The sequence below is a fragment of the Nelumbo nucifera genome, chromosome 2 (genome assembly GCF_055504915.1).
Source record: "Nelumbo nucifera cultivar China Antique chromosome 2, China Antique-T2T, whole genome shotgun sequence".
Classification (NCBI taxonomy): domain Eukaryota; kingdom Viridiplantae; phylum Streptophyta; class Magnoliopsida; order Proteales; family Nelumbonaceae; genus Nelumbo; species Nelumbo nucifera.
Window position 1 is genome coordinate 69,379,672 of NC_142650.1, and position 21,329 is coordinate 69,401,000.

Below are 21,329 nucleotides of genomic sequence, written 5' to 3' on the forward strand. Positions count from 1 at the left end.
TGGTCACTGTACAGTGGGTGGGGAGATCAGCAAATACTTTGTCAGATATGTTAGCTAAGCAAGGGGTAAATAGGGAAGAATTATTTTGGGCTCAGTTGTGATTCTTGTTTTTCTTTCCTAGTTTACTTGTAAGATTCAAGGAGGGGCTGCAGCTCGTGCCTCTCGCTGGGATGATGTATGAACTCACTCTAAATTTGCTTCTGAATCAATAAATTTATTATTATTCATAAAAAAAAAAATGGTACTCTGTCCTTTTTTGGGAGGATACTTGGGTTGGAGAGGCTCCATTGAAGGACCTCTTCTCTTCTATGTTCTCTGTTTCAAGGTACAAAAAGGAGTCTGTGTCAAAGTTTTGTTCCTTTATGAATAATCCATTAACACCAAATTGGGACTTTGGGTTTCGTAGAGGTCTAAGGGAAGAGGAAATTGTGTCCCTAACAAATCTGCTAAGCCTACTTGATACAGTGTGTTTAGACCCTTTTGAACCCAATAAACGGATCTGGACACCCAAGCCAAATGGATCCTTCTCTTGCGCTTCTTTTTTTAAATCCATTACTCAATCTACCCCCATTCAGCCTTTCCCTTTTAAGGAAATCTGGTGTAGGCCTGTTCCCCCTTAGGTTATGTCTTTTTGCTGGGAAGTGCATTATGGGAAAATCAACACCTTAGACATTCTACAAAAGAGAAGACCTTATCTCTGTCTCTCACCTTCTTGGTGTATCCTTTGCAAGTCACATGGTGAGGACTGTAACCATCTACTAATATCCTATTCATTTACTGCAGAGTTATGGGAGTGGCTCTTCTCATTGTTTGGGTGCAGGTTGGTTAGGCCAGTGGATGCAAGTTTGATCTTTGATCCTGCTTTCTTCCCTTGGCGGCACAGAAGAGGAAGAATTATGTGGAGGTGTGCAAGAGCAGCACTGATCTGGTCCGTGTGGGAAGAAAGGAATACCAGAACTTTCTAAGAGAATGAGAGAAACCTAGAAGAGATGAAGGACTGCATTCTAAATAAGGTGATCCTATGGCTAAAATCACTGGACCTATTCCATCAATTATCATTTAATGATATTTGGAGGAATTGGTTAGCAGTGGCTAATTGTTCATCTAGAAAGACTAAAGTGAGTTTGACTTGGGAACCCCCTCCTGAAAGCTTTTTGAAGCTGAACTTCGATGGAAGTAGTCTTGGTAATCCAGGTCCGTCAGCGGTGGGAGGGGTACTGAGGAATGAGGCTGGGAATGTGGTTCTTATTTACTCTACTAGGGCGGAACTTGCAGCTGCTATCCAGGGAGTACAGCTAGCTATGCAGAGAGGTGTGGAACAACTGATAATAGAAGGGGACTCCAAGGTGGTAGTGGGATGGCTACAAAACCCGGACTCTATAGTGTGGTGTTTTAAGAATGAAATTAAAAAAGTCAACTGCCTGACAAGGAGCTTGACAGTGAGAATACAATGGGTGGGGAGATCAGCAAACTCTATGGCTGATGGTCTTGCAAAGCAAGGGGTAAACAGGGAAAGCTTATATTGGGCTCAATTGTAGATTGAATCTGTTTTCTTTTTGTCTTTCTTCCTGCTGTTAGGAGAGGACGCAGTTCGTGCCTCTCCATGGGAAGCTTGTAACTGCACTAATTCTCTATAATGAAACTTATCTTATTACTTATCAAAAAAAAAAAAAAGATGACCATTTAGAAAGTGATGATATCTTAGTTTCTGTAAGTGATAGCCCAAAAAGTGCTTCTCTTTTGGCATACAAGGAGAGATCAAAGCAGGTTTTGTTCACTTCTTGAAATTATTTATGCCTTTTTTATTGGAAACAATTACTTTTATTAAACTTTCGTTAAAGCAGCATAAGGAACATACAATGTCAATCACTCACAGCATGAGTTTTGGCCAAGGTATATAACACAGCCCAAAAAAGGTTCTCCCTAAGGGTCCCCTGCTTTGCCAAAGTATGAGCCAAAACCATTGGCTGACCTCCTTGTCCAATTGAAGGGTACTCCAGCTCCTCTTGCTAAGCAACCCATTGATCTAATATCTTTACCTGTAGAAATATAAATTCGTGGGGATACAGGAAACTATGAACCATTTAAAAACTGCAGTCCATTCAGTTTGTTCATGTAAAGTCTTGCCATTTGGGCTGTTCAACCAGTTTTGAGGATACAGAAGAAGTCATCTTGAGATGTTTATAATTCCTATATAAAGGATTCCAATAAGAGAATCTGACTGTTGACTGCCAAAGGCTTTTAACCATTTTCTTCTCAAAACATGGTCCATTTGGTGGGTACTAGCAGATCTTCTAATGAAAGCTTACGGAAATTTAAATATGCCCATATATTTGTGTTCACATCCAAGATGTATTAGTGCATGCATGTAATTTATCCTTACCTTTGCAACTGTAAGCCCAATTGGGCATGGTCGATGTGGAGATCTTGTTGCGAAGACCCCCATCCTGCCACCTTTCAGTCTTGGCACTCTCACCTATCCAAGTTAAACACTTTCAGCAACCTTTTTGTAGAATTCTTAAGAATATAAGAAAAAGATATCAGGCATCCTAAACCCTAACTAATCTATTAGAAAAAGTAGCAAACTGCATACTTTTGCTTTGAACTTTGACTTAGCTGGTTCGTTCCACAGCTTTTCCAAATCCGTATTTAAATGGAAAACATAAAGAATCCAGCAATGAGAGTATTCTCCTAGGCCTTCAAGTGCTGCTGGAGGAAACTGACCTGAATCAAATGCCAAGCATGCTCTAGCAAGAGGTACAAGCAAAGGTTGCCTTGGTGTCCCATTTCTGCATAATAAGAGGCAAAGGTAGTTTTCAGAACCTTTAATATAAATGTACATATTCCATGTCTGCAATCTATGTGAAAAAAATGAAAGGATATGTGGAATTAGGAAATGATGAGTGTTCCAGGTGATGAGTATCAACAGTTAGTCTAGGCTACCTCTCAGCAGAATACAGCTACCCTTGCCCACTCAGGTATGGCTTGTCTAGCATCCAAGTTCTCTCATTGGATTATTGACTCTAAAGTTTTTGATCATATGATAGGGACTCCAGGTGTGTTTTCTTCTCTTTCTTAGTCTTCTACATCACAAACTGTTACTCTCATTAATGGCTCCACATCTTCTATCTGTGGTATTGGTAATGTTGACATAGATTCATTATCCTTATTTTCAGTTTTGTATATTCCCAAATTCCCTTTCAACCTTATGTTTGATAGTAAATTGACCAAGTCTCTTAATCGCTCTATCACCTTTTACCCTTCTTTATGTGTCAGGATCCCAAAAAGGGGATGAAGATTGGTGGAGGGCATAAAGCTGGTGGACTGTATTATCTTGATCGTGGTGGTTCCTCAACAACTCTTCAGTCGTCCCTTTCTCCTCTCTAGTGGCACTACATGCTTGGTCATCCATCTCTTAAGTCACTTAAATTGTTCTATCATTGGGTCATCTTTCTACTTTGAAATGTTAGTTGTGTCAGTATGGGAAACACCATCGTGTTCCCTTTAATCCTAGGGTTGATAGTCATATATTGAGTCCCTTTTCTATGGTCCATCCGAACATTTGGGTCCAAATAAAATAGTGTCATACAATGGTTACAAGTATTTGTAACTTTTGTTGATGATTATTCAAGGATGACATGGCTTTATCTTATGAAAGAAAAGAGTGAATTGTTTTCTATTTTCCAAAGGTTTCATGTTGAAATTCACACTCAATTTGGTATGCACAATAATGGCCAGGAATTTTTTTTATACACCGTTTCAGCAATAATTGGAAAAACATGGCATTATCCAACAAACCTCATGTATTTACACCCCTCAGAAAAATGGGGTGGCTGAGAGAGAGAACCGCCATCTCTTAGAGACTACTAGGTCCCTTTTGCACCATATGAATGTACCCAAATATTTTTGGCAGTGACACACGCCTAGGCGTACAAGAGAAGCACATTTCTGGGTAAGCGCCCCGCCCAGATCCTAGGTGCAGCCCTTTCAAAAGGTGCACGCCTAGTGCGCTTTGTGCCTTAGCCCAAACGTGGGCCTTTTGAAACTTTGACGCTTTTTTGCTATTTTGTGTCTAGCGGCTAGGCTAGGGCTCCGCTCCCGGACCCCCGTGCCATGCCCCTCAAGGCAAGCCCAAACAAGTCCACGTTAGGTCTTAAATAAAATTTCTTCTTAAAAAAGCAATTAAAACCATAAAATCATTACCTTTTGTGTGAGAACTAAGAATTTAAGACCTAATGTGGACTTATTTGGGCTTGCCTCGAGGGGTGTGGTACAAAGGTGGCTCGTAGAATCAGGAATGTAATATGTTTTACATCACATTAGCTACTTAAAGCAATGCAATCGAGAAATAAAGAGAGTGCAGGTTTTATATGCTTGAAAATGTTTTATATATTTGATTTTATTTTTAAATTCTCATTGAATATGCTTTACATGTTATATTTATGTATTTTAATATTAGATAATAGGTTTTTTAAAACATTTATTTTAAAATTAAAGTTTATATTTTTATTAATATTATGTTTAATATTTTTTATTTTTACATTTTTTTAATTTGTTTTGGCATATTTTGAATTTTTAGCCCTTTTTTTATTTTTGTGCCTTGCTTAAAAAGGCATGCGCCTCGCCTTGCGCCTTTTTTGAGTTTTGCGCTTTTAAAACACGGGTTTTTTGGAGTGTTGTGCTTACATCTTGCCTCCTTATTAATCGGATGCCTATGTCTATCCTTGAAGGTCATTCTCCCTTCTCTATTTTGTTCCCCACTTTATCTCCTTTCCCTCTCACTCCTAGGGTTTTTGGATGTGTTTTGTTCATAATCTTGGATTTGGAATGGAGAAATTAGATGCACGATCTTCTAAGAAAAGAGGAAAGTGCGTATGGAATGCAATAAGAGCAGCTACAGTATGGACTATATAGGAGGAAAGAAACCTAAGAACCTTTTCAAGAAAAAGCAAAACAAAGGAGGAAGTTATTGAAGCCATAAAACTCATAATTGCACATTGGGTGAAGACCATGGAGATATTCAGAAACTACTCCACGAATGAGATACTAAGAAATTGGGCTGAAGTAGCACAAACAGATGTACCCAAGGTACTTGTAAGCATGGAATGGAAGCCACCAGCACTGAACAAACTAAAACTGAACTTTGATGGGAGTTCTCTTGGCAACCCAGGAAGGGCAGGCATTGGGGGTGTGTTTAGAAATCATCTGGGTGTGGTGGTGGCACTCTACTCAGGACCAATAAGTTTTGGTGACTCAATACATGTTGAGTCTCTAGCCCTACTTCAATGTCTAAAGATGGCTGAGCAGATAGGAACAACAGACTTAGAAATAGGAGATTCGCTATTGGTCATCTCTTGGGCCAAAAACATCACATCAGTACTTTGGAAGCTCAAATTTATCTTCAGAGAAATTGGCACACTTGCAAGGAAGCTCAACTCTCAGTTTGGTTGGGTCAAACGGGATGCAAATGGGATGGCAGATACCCTAGCAAAACAGGGGGCAAATAGATCTTCATTGTTCTGGGCAGAATTGTAACTAATTGCTGGAGATTGTAGTTTATTCCTCTGCAATCTTTATCTATTGTAACTTAATTTCTCTGTTATTAATGAAAGTTTTTTGCTGACAGAGAAAAGGAAGTATGTTGGGTGCCAAACCAACTAAAACATCCATGGAACCAAATGTCAAATTGAGTAGTGATGCAAGTGAGGAGTTTGAAGATCCTGGAAGGTACGGGAGGTTGATGGATAAGTTGAATTATTTGACCATTACTTGGCTAGATATATCGCTTGCAATTAGTGTGGTAAGTCGGTTTATGTAGAATCCTCATGTTCCACATTGAGATGCAGCTCTAAGGATTGCACGGTACATGAAGGGAGCTCTAGGTTTTGGCTTGTTATACAAGAGTAGTGTAAGTCTTAAGATAGAAGGCTACACAGATATTGATTGGGCTGGTTCAATATCTAATAGGAGGTTCATTATAGGGTATTGTACCTTCCATGGCACACACTACATGTGAACTAGTATGGTTGAGGAATCTCTTACAGGAGATGGGATACACTTATAATACCCATATGAAGCTGTATTGTGACAACCAAGCTGCAGTCCACATTTATTCTAATCCAGTTTTCCATGAGAGAACAAAACATATAAAAGTTGATTGTCACTTTGTGAGAGAAAAAGATGCTTAGTGGAGTGATAAGTATTGCATATGTAAACACAGGAAGTCAATGGGCAGCCTTGTTCACCAAAGGGTTGGGTCAGGGAAGAGTGAATTACATGTGCAACAAGCTGGGACTATATGACATATGTAAACACAGGAAGTCAATGGGCAGCCTTGTTCACCAAAGGGTTGGGTCAGGGAAGAGTGAATTACATGTGCAACAAGCTGGGACTATATGACATATACTCACCAGCTTGAGGGGGAGTGTTAGAATCGGCTGTGGGGTTAGTTTGGTTATTTTGTTTTATGTTAAGAGTGTGGTGTAATGTCTTTTATATTCTAGTTTAAGTGTTGTGCCCCATACTTAATTAGGGACATAACTGTCTTTGTGATTTTAATTAGAAACCTATAAATAATATCTGGCCAACTAGAGACAGGATTATTCTCTCTAGTTCGCACCAGTCTTTCTCTCCTACTTCTCTTCTCTTCTCTTCTTTCTCTCTTCTCTCTTTATCCTCTGCTCTTCTCTGTTATTCTAGGACTGAAACCAGTACATATCTGAACTAAAACACCAACAAATTACAACCATAACCCTACCATAAACAAATGCATAAAGTTTTAGAAAATGTCCAGATTTAGCACGTTGGCTCCTGCACTAGAAACGCAAACAAGAAGCCCCAAAATCTTAAATAGGACAAGAACTCAAATAAAAAATAAGAGAAGAAAAAAAGAAACAGACCTTTCAAAAATCAGACCAGGCAAGGGTCAAACCATCACAATCCATCCCAAGGCCTCAACCATAACATGGATCACAAAAACCACAACTTTTCATGCAAACAAGCCACCCTGGTGGACTTCATCCCAACCTCTCAAGAACCAAATAAAGATCAAGAGGAGCAGTTGAAGTTACAGCACTTAAGCAAGGTGGAGGAACAAGTATCCGATTACAGTACTGATTCAAGCAAGTCTTTTAACAGCATGGATTGCCTCCCTGGCTGTTGGAAAGTGAAGCAGTTGGTGGAGTTTTATGATGATGTGGTGACTGCGAATATAAGAAAAGATACCAGTGCCTCTTGGGGAAAGGGAAGAAGGAGCGGGGGGGGAGAGAATTATTGGGTTAAATCCCATTGTTTTATTTGGATTATATTTTCTCAGCTTGGGTAGGAGTGGGTGCCAGCCCAGGCCTCTTTTGGCGTTTTTCCATGTTGGTGGTGGCTTCTTTAGATCTTGGTTAGGTTTTGTTTTTTTTTATGCTTTAGCATCAATTCTTGGTTAACTTCTGGATGAGCCTTCTTAATTGTATATCCTCCTATCAATTGGTAACTTGGAAGGTCGGGAGATAGCACTGACCTTTTTTTTGATGAATAATAATAAGTTTATTGATTCATAAGCAAATTAGAGTGAGTTCATACATCATCCCAACGAGAGGCGCGAGCTGCAGCCCCTCCTTGAAACTTACAAGTAAACTAGGAAAGAAAAACAAGAATCACAACTGAGCCCAAAATAATTCTTCCCTATTTACCCCTTGCTTAGCTAACACATCTGACAAGGTATTTGCTGATCTCCCCACCCACTGTACAGTGACCAACATATTCCTTGTCAACCAACTAAATTTCTTCATTTCATTCTTGTATCGCCACATAGCCTCTTCAGAATTTTTCAACCAACCCACCACCACTTTGGAATCCCCCTCGATTATTAGTTGTTGTACCCCCAGCTAGTTTGCAAATTGCACCCCTTGTACAGCAGCTAAAAGTTCTGCCCTGATGGAGTTCCCAAATCCCAAGGGACCTGAGTAAAGCAACAAAATCTCCCCCTTCGCATTTCTCAAAGCACCCCCCATTCCGGATAAACCTGGATTACCCATGCTGCTTCCATCAAAGTTCAACTTTAGTGAGCCTTCGGATGGAGGAGACCAACTTGTAATTGATTTGTCCTTTAGAGATGAACACCTCGCTACTGCTGACCAATTTCTCCAAAGGTCATTAAAGGAGAATTGATGAAAGATTTCCAAGGTCTTCAGCCAATGTATTGCCCTATTTAACACACAGTCTTTCAAATCTTGGCTGTTTCTTTCCTTATCTTGAAAGATTCTGAGATTCCTTTCCTCCCAAAGAGTCCAAGTCAAGGCAGCACGAGCACATCTCCACATAATTCTCCCTATTTTTGTAGGCCAATAAAAGGTAGAATGGTTGAAGAGCATGTGAACTTCTGCTGGTAGACTCCAACTACCCCCAAACAACGAAAGTAGCCAAACCCAAAGGTCTGCAAAAAAGGGACAAGATACTAATAAATGGAAACAATCCTCACCGTGAACTCTACAGAGGATACACCAATTAGGAGAAATACAGAGAAAAGGTCTTCTCTTTTGTAGGTTGTCTAAAGTGTTTACTTTCCCATGGAAAACTTCCCAACAAAAAGCCATAATTTTTGGGGGGACTGGCTTACACCAAATTTCTTTTGACGGAAAGGGATGGTGAGTAGGAAGTTGAGAGATAGACTTGAAAAAAGAAGCACAAGTGAAGGTTCCATTGGGTCTAGGAGTCCAAACCCTCTTATCTGGCTTGGAGGGATCCAAACAAACCGAATTGAGACACCCAAGCAACAAAGAAAGAGACTCAATTTCAGCATCCCTAAGTCCTCTACGAAACCCAAAATCCCAAGTAGGATCTAAGGGTGTCCCAAAGGTGAGACAAATTTTCAGACCACCTCTTTTTTGTACAAAGAAATAGAAAAAAGCAAAGGGAACAAATCCTTTAACGGTGAGTCTCCTACCCAAATATCCTCCCAAAAAAGGATAGAGTTGCCAGAACAAACTTCATACCAGATCAAATTGAGGAATTGAGGAAGGGTGTTGTGAATAGCCTTCCAAGGTGCTGCTAGGTTAGCTTGCCTCGATACACCAGCATCCCATCCATTCTCTAACCTCCCATGAATGCTTCCCACCACCTCATGCTACAGTCTCTCTCTTTCCAAAGGCCATCTCCACAACCATTTCCCTAATAGAGCTTGATTCTTTCTAGTTACTCTCCCAATTCCCAAACCCCCCTCTTCTTTACTTCTGCAGACAATTTCCCAACTAACCAAATGATCCTTTCTCTCTTGTCCCGGCTCCCATAAGAAGTCTCTCATCAACTTCTCCAGCTTCCTAGCTTCCCTGACTGGTATCCTAAAGACAGACAAATAATAGGTGGGTAAGTTAGCCAAGGTAGGTCTTATTAGGGTAATTCTTCCTCCTAAAGAGATATAGTTCCTCTTCAATGAGACTAATCTCTTCTCCAACTTTTCTAACACTGGGGTCCAAAATCTACTCTCCCTAGGATTTGCCCCTAAAGGAAGCCCTAAATATGGCATAGGCCAAGCAGAGGTGGAACACTCAAAACACTCTGCAATAGCCTTGACCTCCCCTACCTCCAAATTTATACCTGCTACGCAACTCTTTTCCAGATTTATTCTCAAATTAGAGACACTTTCAAATCCTTTTATTAGCTCCTTTAGGTTTGCTACCTTTTCACTAAGACCTCCTTCACAAAAAAATCATTAGGTCGTCTGCAAACTGAAGGTGGGTGACGGGGACTTGGTGTCTCCCTATTCTCCAACCCCTAATGGCATCTTCGCTGTCAGCCTTAGTAATGATCCTACTAATCACATCAGCTACTAAGGTAAAAAGAAGGGTGAAAGTGGATCCCCTTGCCTGACACCCCTGCAAGCTGGAAAAAAATCCTTCACCGTACCATTTACTAGAATAGAGTAGTGACAAGTACTGATACACCCAAAGATCCAACTACACCACTTGTCCCCAAATCCACCATTTCGCATAACCTCTAATAGAAACTCCCAGTCCACCAAATCATAGGCCTTCTCAAGATCCAATTTACAAATGAATCCTTTCCAACTAGACCTTTTCATTTCCTCCACACACTCATTCGCAATTAGAATCTGATATGTTATTTGTCGCCCTTGAATGAAAGCCCCCTGAGTTTCACTAATGATGGTAGGGAGGACTGTTTTGATCCTCAATGAGAGCACTTTAGGCAGAATTTTATAGATGCTTGTCACCAGACTAATAGGCCTATAATCTTTTGGGTGGTTGGCATCATTCTTCTTAGCTATCAAGGCCAAAAAGGTGGCATTAATTCCAGGGCTTATAGTGTGATTGTCCGCAAATTCCTTAAAGACTTCAGCTAGATCCTCTTTCAACACCTCCCAACAGTCTTGATAAAAACCCATTGTAAAGCCATCTGGACCCGGACCTTGGATCTATCCATTAGAAAGACAGCTTTCTTAATCTCTTCTTCCTCAAAATCCCTTTCCAGCCACTTTGCCACTCCGTCATCAATTCTTGGCCAATCCACCCTTTCCATGACTGCTCTCTCACTCAAAGGTCTTCTATAAATCGATTTGAAGTGGTCCACAAATTTTCTGGCTATGTCATCCTGGTTGGTAATTACCTCATCTCCTATCTCTAGCTTGGTCACAAGATTCTTTCTTCATCTCCCATTTGCCAAATCATGGAAGAATCTAGTGTTCCCATCGCCTTCCTTAATCCACTTGTGTCTACATTTTTGTCTAAAACTGATTTCTTCCCTCAATAACACCTCTTCCAAATCCTTTTTCAATTGTCTCCTTAACACTCTGTCCTCCTCGGTCAGCCCATTTTAAGATTCCTTTACATCCAAGTTCTCTATGCGAGAAATTAGGCACAGTTTTTGCTCCTCAATTCTACCAAACTGATCTCTATTCCACTCTTTTATTTTGGCTCTCAACCTTTTTAATTTCTTATGGAACTTGATCCCCTTCCATCTTACCCCCCTCTCCTCCTCACCTCACCATTCCTTCACTTTTTTCACAAAATCTGGATGGGTGAGCCACACATTTTCGAATTTAAAAGGTTTGGGTCCTATAGAAAATGACTCAGTACCTATTTGGATAGGACAGTGATCGGAGGTGACCCTGGGTAACGCTCTAGCAACCAAGTTTTGCAAACTATTCTCCTAGACAAGGTTAAATAAGAATCTGTCCAGCTTCGAACACAAAGGAGTTGCCTGAAGGTTGGACCAAGTGTAACTGGCTTGCAGCAGAGGTATTTCCTTCAGTTCACATTCTTCAATAAAACCATTAAATTTCCTCATGCTTGTTGAAATTACCTGTTGGGGATTGCTGGTTTCATCAGAGAATCTAATGACATTAAAATCCCTGCCCAGGCACCAAGGACCATACCATAGCCCCTTGATTGCATATAGTTTCTCCCACATCTCATTCCTCTCTCTATAGGAATTAGGGCCATAAACATTGGTTAAGACCCATACACACCCATTCTCTACATTCTTACACTTAATGGAAACTGAGAATCTGCCTATCAATTCTTCCACTACTTCCACCACATCCTCCCTGCACAGTGTTACGATCCCCCCCGAGGCTCCCCAAGAAGGAGACGAGCTCCAACCTAAACCTCTAGACCTCCAAAAACTCCTCACCCATCTCCCATCTAAATCCATCATTTTGGATTCTTGTAACAGCACAATATCGGGTTTTTCCCTTTGGAGTAGGTCTTTGATCACCCTTTTCTTTCTTGCACTCCCTAATCCTCTTACATTCTAGCTAATAATTTTCTTCGAGACAAAATAGCAAAAACACCCATGAAAAGGCCATAATCTCCTCATTTTAGGCCCTTCCTCCTATCTCCTCTACCACTAAATTCTAAATCTCCCTCAATGTCTGGGATTATCCTTTCGACTTCAGATCTTTTTTTCTTATTTGTTCCTCTTCCCCCCCCCCCCTTCCCAATTTCTCCATCCTTTCCAGCCAATGTTTGAGAAAGAATTTTACCCTTCTCACACTTATTTTGGCTACAACATCTTTCTACGAGTCCTTCCTTTTTATTTTGTTCCTCCATCATTGTACAGATCATCTCCCAAATTCTATCCGCCTCCCCCTTACTACTTCCTTCCAACACCCTCTCTCCTCCTTCCACTATCACCCTCTCTCTTGCATCAGAAACTCCTGGATGGGAAGCTGGGATATCTGTCACAGGCATAGCAAACAAGTCGGTACTTAAAAACAGAATTGACACCCATACCTGAAAGAACGGGGGTAGGACTAGAATCACTGGAAATGACTTGCTGACAGTCGGCAAATGGTTTTAAAGTCGTTCCCCTTTTTGGACAAGGTTGTGAAGTAGACATGGTGAAAGAATCACTTCCTGACGACCTACCCACTTGGAATACCTTTCTCTGTGTTTCTAACACTGGAGTACCCGCATCCATCCTCACAGCCGATTCTTGTCCCTCTCCACCAACATCCTATAATTCATTAGACTCAGGGTCAGCTCCCTCGACGAAGGGAGGAGGAGTTTTCACAGCTTTAGAACCAATTTCTTCACCAATCCTAGTCTTTCTGCCACCTGCCTCTTCAGTCTCTTCCTCTAAAAACAACTCTGTATACAAACTTTCTGTTTCAAGAAGATCCTTGTTGCTTTTCGAAGACAAACTTCCCAGACTTGGCGTTTCGTCTCTATCAGAATTGTCATTGCTGTTTTGTTCACTCAACCAATCTTCAAGCCCTGTTCCGTTCTCATCACTGGGCTTCAGGTATCTCGGGTTGCGCCTATCTGGTGAGAGACGGTTCGCCAGGTTGGAAGGGACCCACTGTAGAGAGCCTCGAGACTGCGAGTCTTCAGACTTTTTTGCGCCTGATTTGTTCGGTCGAGAGGAAGGGTTCGGGGTTGAAGAAGATAGACGCTTTATCTCGTTTATCAACTCATCCCTCCTCCCAGTCACGTGTTTACTTAACGTGACCCTCGGCCCATCTGTCTTATAATGGGCCTTGGGATCCACTCGATTGGGCCCTTCTTTTCGTCCCACGTGACCACTTAAAGAGTCATGCCTCCCTGTTTTAATGGTCAAACCAGCAACCTTCCCTGTCTGAAATTGCTGGTTCAGCCTTCTCCCTTTCAACACTAGAAGCTTTTTGTCTTTTTCCCCTGACACCACCTGCGCAAATGATCTGCCCTTTGTCATAACCTCTTCTTGCTTTCTCCAGGTTTGACCTTCCAACTGCCCCAAAACTTTTTGACTTCCCAGAATTTGTTGGCCCTTTTTAGTGAAACATCCCTTCCCATTAGAATTACCCAATCTCACAAGGCCACGTAGTGCTTCTTCTTCCTCCTCCCCTCCTACCAAACGAGCCTCCTTCCACAGCCCTGCTTCAATGGAAGAAGCTAACCACATAGAGACAAAGCTCCCCTCTGTTCGTACCTCTACCTTTCGTGGAATTTCTTCTGGCTTCACACCACTTAGCAGGATTGCTATTGAATAGAGGTCGCCCCAGAAAGCACCTTTCAAGATTCCTCCACACAACACAGCTATAGACTCTGCTATTTCTTGTTTCCATAGATGGAATGGCAAGCCTATTACACGCACCTCTGTTCGTACCTCTACCTTTCGTGGAATTTCTTGTCATAACCTCTTCTTGCTTTCTCCAGGTTTGACCTTCCAACTGCCCCAAAACTTTTTGACTTCCCAGAATTTGTTGGCCCTTTTTAGTGAAACATCCCTTCCCATTAGAATTACCCAATCTCACAAGGCCACGTAGTGCTTCTTCTTCCTCCTCCCCTCCTACCAAACGAGCCTCCTTCCACAGCCCTGCTTCAATGGAAGAAGCTAACCACATAGAGACAAAGCTCCCCTCTGTTCGTACCTCTACCTTTCGTGGAATTTCTTCTGGCTTCACACCACTTAGCAGGATTGCTATTGAATAGAGGTCGCCCCAGAAAGCACCTTTCAAGATTCCTCCACACAACACAGCTATAGACTCTGCTATTTCTTGTTTCCATAGATGGAATGGCAAGCCTATTACACGCACCACCACACCATCTTCAACAAAAAAATCCTTGGAGTTGGATGTTGGATTCCATTTGAAGACTGTGAATGATCTGAACTCAGCCTGAACATTGATAGCTAATATTTCCAAATCATTTTCTAATGGATCTAGGATGGCTTTACAGTTATCGAAGGGGGTTACTATGAAAACACTCTTCAACTTCAACCTGGTTGCCAGTAAGTCAGCTACCCTCCTCCAATCATTAACCTTTTCCTTGGCTTGTATCACAAACTTACTATCCCACTCCTCTCTCTCTAGACCTCCCACCATTCTGCAAAGGCCTTTTGTTTTTGCCATGACCACTGGCCCTTGTTGTATCCTGTTGTTACTGAGATAAGCCTTCTCCTCCCTTATGGAGGCTTTTTTCTCATTTGCTACTCTTTGAGCTAAGAACTCTTTGAGCAACCAGTCAACTTCCCCCCAGCCTTAGTTCTGTTTTCCTGCTGGTAGACACACCAGTTGCCTTTGTCCCTTACCAAAAAATTCAGCCAAAGCTATGAAGAACCCCTTTCTATTCCTCTTACATTCAATCACATATCTTCTCCCTTCTAGTGTACTAAAATCCTGCCAGTTTATCTGCTTACCTTTTGAACAGGCTCCAGCTATGAACTTTCTTAGCCACTCGATCACTTCTAGTCCTTCCAGCAATATTGTACCCTTTTTCGCTTCCCTTACCTTCAGGCTTACCTTCCCCTTGATTCTCATCTCTTCGAACAGGAGATTTTTTGCTTCTATCTTCAAGGATCTCCTCCACTGACCTTTCTGGCTTTGCTTTTCTTAAAAACTTCTCGCTTGAAACTCCACACACCCTCATCCTCCAAAACGCCCCTTCAGATTCAGGACCTGCATGTGTCTCACTTTCCTTGACCACAGCCTCCCTCTTATCCAACTGATAGTACACGTGTCCCGTTGCGTCCTTTTCCACTCCAAAAGAGCCCACCTTCAATAACTGTGGGACCACCCTTAAAACAGAATCGATAATCAGAGGCCTTACTTAAATCATAACTCTTCCCTCCCCCCAAAATCTAATGTCATTGGGACCCCCTTCACCATTCTCAAAACAAAAAACTTTGCCTGAAATACCAAAAATGACCATCTTCAACCTTTGAGTCTCCCTTATTGAAGTAACTGTTCATCTTTCCACTTGACTCAGCTATCTCCCTAAACTTCGTTTGTAGTAACAGAGACTCAACCCACCTCTGTGTATAAGAACCTTCAATAACCAATCTCAACTCGCAGCTCTCTCCAGCATATCGAAGGGTCAAAAACGAAGGAACCAAATGAATCTCACACACCTTGACCAAGATACAAGCCGCCGAGAGGTTTCTCCAGGAAGTCGTTCTACGATCAACAAATCTGAAACTCCCACAAGCATCTCCCACTGCTTTGAACATTTGAAAACTCTAAGCATGCAATGGAATGCCGTAGAAGTTGATCCAAACCAAACTCGATGAATCGAAATCTGACTGTTCCAACTAAAGGGCTCCATTTCTCAAGGCTCAGTTCGGGAGAGCAAAACAGATTTTGTTTTCGATCGAAAGTCTCGTTCGCTTCATCAATATTATCAAATATAAACAACAAGCCTGTGTTCAGTTTTCTAACCTGAAAAGATGAGTTTGGTCACCATACTTCAGTCAGCCTAGCTCTTACAAACTCCTCGTTAGGATTAAAATTAACAAAACACTCGACCAAACATCTTTCCAGCAATTTCAAAGACCAAAAACACCGTCATTCGCATTCACAATCACAATTACTTCGTCATGGGAGGGTAGCAGAGCTATTTCGCTACTCCCCATAAGTCTGATGGTTTCTTATGGTGAATACCAGTGGAATTTGATGGTTTCTTATACTTCCCCACTCCCCAGAAGTCTTCTGCATATTTGTTTATACCAATAATACAACTAAAAAAACATGACTAACTTCCTTGGATTGCAAGTTTATTTCCTAAGACTTATTTAAGGGGACAGACCAATCTAATATGGGTTTTGATCTTCTGAATAATTTATCAATTCCAACATTTTATCCAAAACGCTACCTCATGATTTCTTTTGCTTCTATATGTATAACTTCATATCTGTATATAGACTTGATAGAAAAAATTTGGAAATTAATATTGAAAAGAGTCAAACGACAGATAAAAAGGAAATTTACAAGTATTACTAGAACTTCATTAACAAAATACCTGGTAGAGAAGCATGATTGCACAACCGCAATGGGTGTCATGGGATAAAAGGTTCTCTCAAACTTATCAGAGTTATTTTCTGTCAATGCTTTCCTCAAAGCCTACAGTGTCAAAACAAAAAGTATCATTTTATCATATTATATAATAAATTAATAATATGATACATAAACAAGAAATGAATAGTTTCTTGGTACACAAATAATAGTCAAACAATAATAAATTACTTTTCTTAAAAAAAAATAATGGTATAAGGATATGAATTTGAAGATGGCACAATCTAACTCTCTCAAATGTAAACAAGCAAGGCACCAAAATCTTCTTTGAGCATACTAAGGAAATTCGTTGCAGTTGCTAGTTTCCCTTAATCTGAAGACACAGTCCCATCATTGGCTCTATAATATCCTTTTTATCATCATGGACAGTAATGTGTGTCAACAAGCTTAGGGTCTGGCAAGAAGGCAGTCATGAATAGCAATAACCTTTCTGCTAAGAGGTAGAGGAGTACTGCCCTGGTAAGACAGAATATGTGGGAGTGGAAAACCAAGCAAATGCAATATTTTCTAATTGGACTTCTTTTCTTCCTCCTCTTCTTTTCTTGGTCTTCAATGTATAACAAGTAAGAGGTAATCTAAATGTCCCAAGGAAGCTTAAAATTACTTTGAAATGCATGTGGATTTCCCAATCACATCTTATTCAACCAATGCATCAACAACTTCAATGCAACTTCTATGACCTCATATATGGTATTGGTATCTATACTTGGTAGTTCTAAACCACTTAATCTAATCCTCTCATGGCAATTGGACTGGACTATGCCAATAGAGTAACTTGGTTTTGGTATTGAGAAAATTAGAGAGGCTGTTTTTCATGGAAAGATCAAAAGCACCTGAGCCAGATGGCTTTTCTATGGCTTTCTTTCAAGACTGTTGGGAGGTCTTGGGAAAGGATTTGAAAGAGGTGTTCAATGAATTTCATCAGAAAGGGGAGATCTCACTTTTTTTATCAGCAAAACAGCAAAATTTTCATTAATTATGAGAGAAACATGATTACAACAAGTTGTGAAAGGAACCAGCTATAGAAGCTGTCCCAAATCAGTACCACATTTGAGCCCAAAACATGTGTTCTATGTCCCAAATCTGTATTCATTCCTCAAGTGCCATGCCACCCCCTCCCCTTTAACCAGCCACTTAACCACAGTTTTAGAATTTCCCTCAATAATCAGCCTCCTAATACCCAGTTCTTTTGCCTTCTCAACCCCAAAAACTGCAGCCAAAAACTCTGATCTTGCCACATCACCCTGCTCCACAGGGCCAGAGTAAAAAGCAATTATACTCCCCTCTTTATCCCTAATGACTCCCCCAATACCTGAGGGGCCTGGGTTATCCAAACATCTCCCATCAAAATTCAGCTTCTTCCAACCATTTATTGGAGGAGACCAAACTTCAACAGATCTTTGTCTTGTAGTTGAGGATGCAGTGATGGTACCCCAAGCTCTGAAGAAATCTTCAATCTTGAAATTTGAAAGCAGCTCCAAACTTTTTGCCCAATGAGCTACCCTCAATGTTATAGTTTCAACCAAGGCTTCCTTGCTTCGTTCCTTCTCTTCAAATATTCTTGCATTTCTTTCCTCCCACACAGTCCAAATTAGTGCTGCTCTAGTACATCTCCACAAGGTCCTACCCCTCTTTTTTGTACAGCTAATGCTAGTAGGGCTACACAAACCCTCCAACCTATCAGGAGAAGACCAACTGCATCCAAAGAGAGAAGTAAACCAATCCCAAAGATGGCTAATAAACGGGCAAGAGATAAGAAGATGAATTGCAGTCTCACCATTCAACATGCAAAGAACACACTAGTTGGGGGACAAACACCAGTTTGGTCTCTTCCTTTGAAGTAAATCAAACGTATTAATGCTTCCATAAAACACTTCCCAGCAGAAGGCACTAATTTTAGGGGGAATGGGAGAACACAAGACTTCCTTGACTGGGAAAGAATAGGAAGAAGAGGAGGCAACCAGAGAACAAAAGGATTTGCAAGAGAACTGCCCAACAGAATTAGGACCAAGCCACCTTCACACAAGAAAACTGAATTCAACAAGCTCAAAAGATCAGTCATCATAGAAAGTTCAGATTCTCTAAGGTTTCTAGTGAAGCCAAAATTCCAATCCAATCCTGTAGAAAAGTGATGCTGAGTAAGGAAATTGGAAATGGGCCTACCCTTAAACCGGGAAATATCAAAGAGAGAAGGGAATTTAATATCCAAAGGGGTATCCCCAATCCACACATCCTCCCAAAACCTGATTTTTTTACCAGAGCCCAAGTCATACCTAATGTGAAGTGTAGAGAACACTGATGTGGGCCCCACAGCTACGGTCCCACTGTGTTTGTAGGGTAGAAGGTGTTCTAGTCTTCCTAGGGTTAGCTGTTGGTCATTTAGTTGTTTCAGTTGCTATTTATTTCAGTCTTATTTTGCTCTATTATGTTATGTAAAGACTAAGGGCAGATCTGTCATTTCCATGTAATGAGCATAAACTATAAATATTAATTAAAGTGGTGACGGCAGAATATTAAGCTTCTGCTCCTCCTTTCAACTCTTGTGTTCTACTGCTTCTCCTCCCTCTTCCTCCTCTCTTCTCTTTACCTTTCTTCTTATTTTTGAACCTGAAATCCATTAGGGTTCAAGACTGATAACAGTCCTGAACTTCTACTTGGTATTAGAGCTAGGGTTTCTCATGTGAGTCTAGTCCAGCCGACCACATGAGAACCATCTAAGGCTAGAAGCTGAGAAAATAGAGTTCGTTGACTGGTTCTTGGAGATCTCCAGAGGGTTTAGCAGCTGTTTGAAGAATTGCCACAGTTGCAGCGTGGTGGTGATCAGGAAGAATCAGAGAAGGCTAGGGTTCGGGTAACCTTGGAAGGCAGCGAACAACATCCTATTGTAAGTTTTTTATTTTCTGAGAGAAGTAATATCAGAGAAGATAAGTTGGACCTATCTAGCAAGGGCAGCCGAACCACTCTAGGGTTTTATCTTTCTATTCTCTAGGGTTGTCTTAACCCTGTGGCAAACCCTAATAGTTCTCTCCTCAACATTGATCAGTTTTAGGGTTTCATATTAACCCTACTACAAGCCTTATCCGTACGGTACTATCTGGAGTGTACGGCTGAGAATTTGCTTTTAGGACTGATTAAAACCTCAATTCGGCTTCAGCATATCAGATTGTTCTTCAAACTGTTTTTCAGTTTTCCTTTGGGGTTTTCGAACTCTTCTAAGGGGGTGGAAACAGTTTGGACTGTTGCTGTTGTGTGTGGGTATTGGTTTCAGATCAGTTTTATACCTGTTTCGTGCACATCTATTGTGAGTACAGATTGGTTCTATACTGATTTTGTGATTGTGGTTGATAGTCCAAGTGCTGTTTTGACTGTAGTAACCCTAATTTTGAGACTTCTGGTTCTTGACCGAAATAGAGTTTAAGAATCAGGCAGAAGGCAGTTTTGGGAACAGCAGTTATGGTGGTGGTTCCGAGACAGGTTTTCAGATTACAACCGTAAGATTTGATGGATCAAACTATTTGGAATGGGCCCAATCAGCCATGATGGCTGTTGGGGGAAGGGGCAAAGTAGGGTATCTCTTGGGAGATGTGACAGAACCTTCCAAGGGAGACCCTATGTATACCAAGTGGGTCCAAGAAAACTACTTGGTTATGACACGGCTGTGTAATTCTATGCAGCCTCATATCAGCTGAAATTACTTATGGGCAAAGACAGCCAAGGAGATATGAGATGTGATGAAAGAAACTTACTCCCAACCCCTTAATGTTGCCAGAGCATATGAATTGAAATGTGAGGTGAATACCCTTAAACAAGGAGATAAACCGGTTTCGGTCTACTTCTCTACCTTGAAGTCCCTGTGGCATGAGATTGATCACTTAGAGACTCTTGAGTGAGAGAGTCCCAAAGATACTCAGACCCATAGAAAGCACATCAAGACAAACAGAGTGCTTGAGTTTCTGGCAAGACTGAATTCAGAATATGATATTGTAAGGTAGCAGATTTTGACCAGAGATAGTGTGACCCTTTCTCAGGCATACACCTTAGTGCACAGTGAAGAGACCAGGAGAAAAGTCATGATGCAACCTCAATCGCTTACGCCTGCCTTGGTAGCTGTCAAACCCAAAACAGGGGGTGATTCAGAGAGGGACAGAAAGAAGGAAGATAAAAGGGATGTGGTGTGTGAGCATTGTAAGAAACCTAAACACACAAAAAAAAACATGTTGGAAGCTGCATCCACATTTGGTCCCGGCAAAGTTGAGAAACAAAAAGGGTAATGCTCATGTGGCTGTGACTACTAATTCAGCATCCTTGTCTGGTACAAGAGGCACACCCTTAGAGACCTTACCTGCAATTCGGGCTGCTCTAATACAGTTGGAAAAGGAAGTTGGCAGTTCAGCTCAGTCACCGCAGTCATCATCAGCCCCTGCCTCATCGGCCTTTGCACATTCAGGTACTCGAGCCTCAGCCTACCATGCCTCCGCTCCAGGTACTACTGAACCCTGTTGGGTAATAGATTCAGGTGCATCCGACCATATGACTAGCTTGCCATCATTGTTTACTACTAATCACTTATCTTCTGGTAGGGATAAAGTATCTATTGTTGATGGCTCTCTTGTCCCTATTTCTGGCAAGGGTGACATCAAACTGTCGGATACTATCTCCTTGTCTTCTGTCTTGCATGTTCCTAAACTTGATACTAACCTTCTTTCCGTTAGTAGTATTACCAAACATATGAACTACTCAATAACTTTCTTCCCCGACCGATGTGTTTTTCAGGACCTGGAGACGAAGAAGGTGATTGGGACTAGCTGTGAGACAAATGGGATCTATCTGCTCGGGGAGAGTTCTCGTCGGGAAGAGTCAGTGGATAAGAAGTTACTTGTTTCTCAGGTTGTGAGTCCGGTTATGCCAAAGCATAACCGATTGGGTCATTTGTCTTTTCGGTCCTTAAAGAGTCTGTTTCCTACTTTGTTTGAGTCTGTTGAGTCGTCTCAGTAGAAATGTGAAAGTTGTGAGTTTGATAAACATTGTGGAAACTCTTATTCATTGAGTAATA

At 41.2% G+C, this 21,329-nt stretch overlaps 1 protein-coding gene across 2 annotated transcripts in view; it reads right to left on the reverse strand.

Moving 5' to 3' along the window:
• LOC104601467 (tRNA-thr(GGU) m(6)t(6)A37 methyltransferase) overlaps positions 1-21,329 on the reverse strand; it is a 79,082-nt gene that overhangs the window by 37,628 nt on the left and 20,125 nt on the right. For both annotated transcript variants that reach the window (XM_010264810.3, XM_088896948.1), the window contains exons 3-5: positions 16,224-16,324; positions 2,594-2,789; positions 2,384-2,476 (exon numbers count right to left, since the gene is read on the reverse strand). In XM_010264810.3, the coding sequence (XP_010263112.1) occupies positions 2,384-2,476; positions 2,594-2,789; positions 16,224-16,324 (390 nt within the window). The remainder of the gene's footprint in view (positions 1-2,383; positions 2,477-2,593; positions 2,790-16,223; positions 16,325-21,329) is intronic.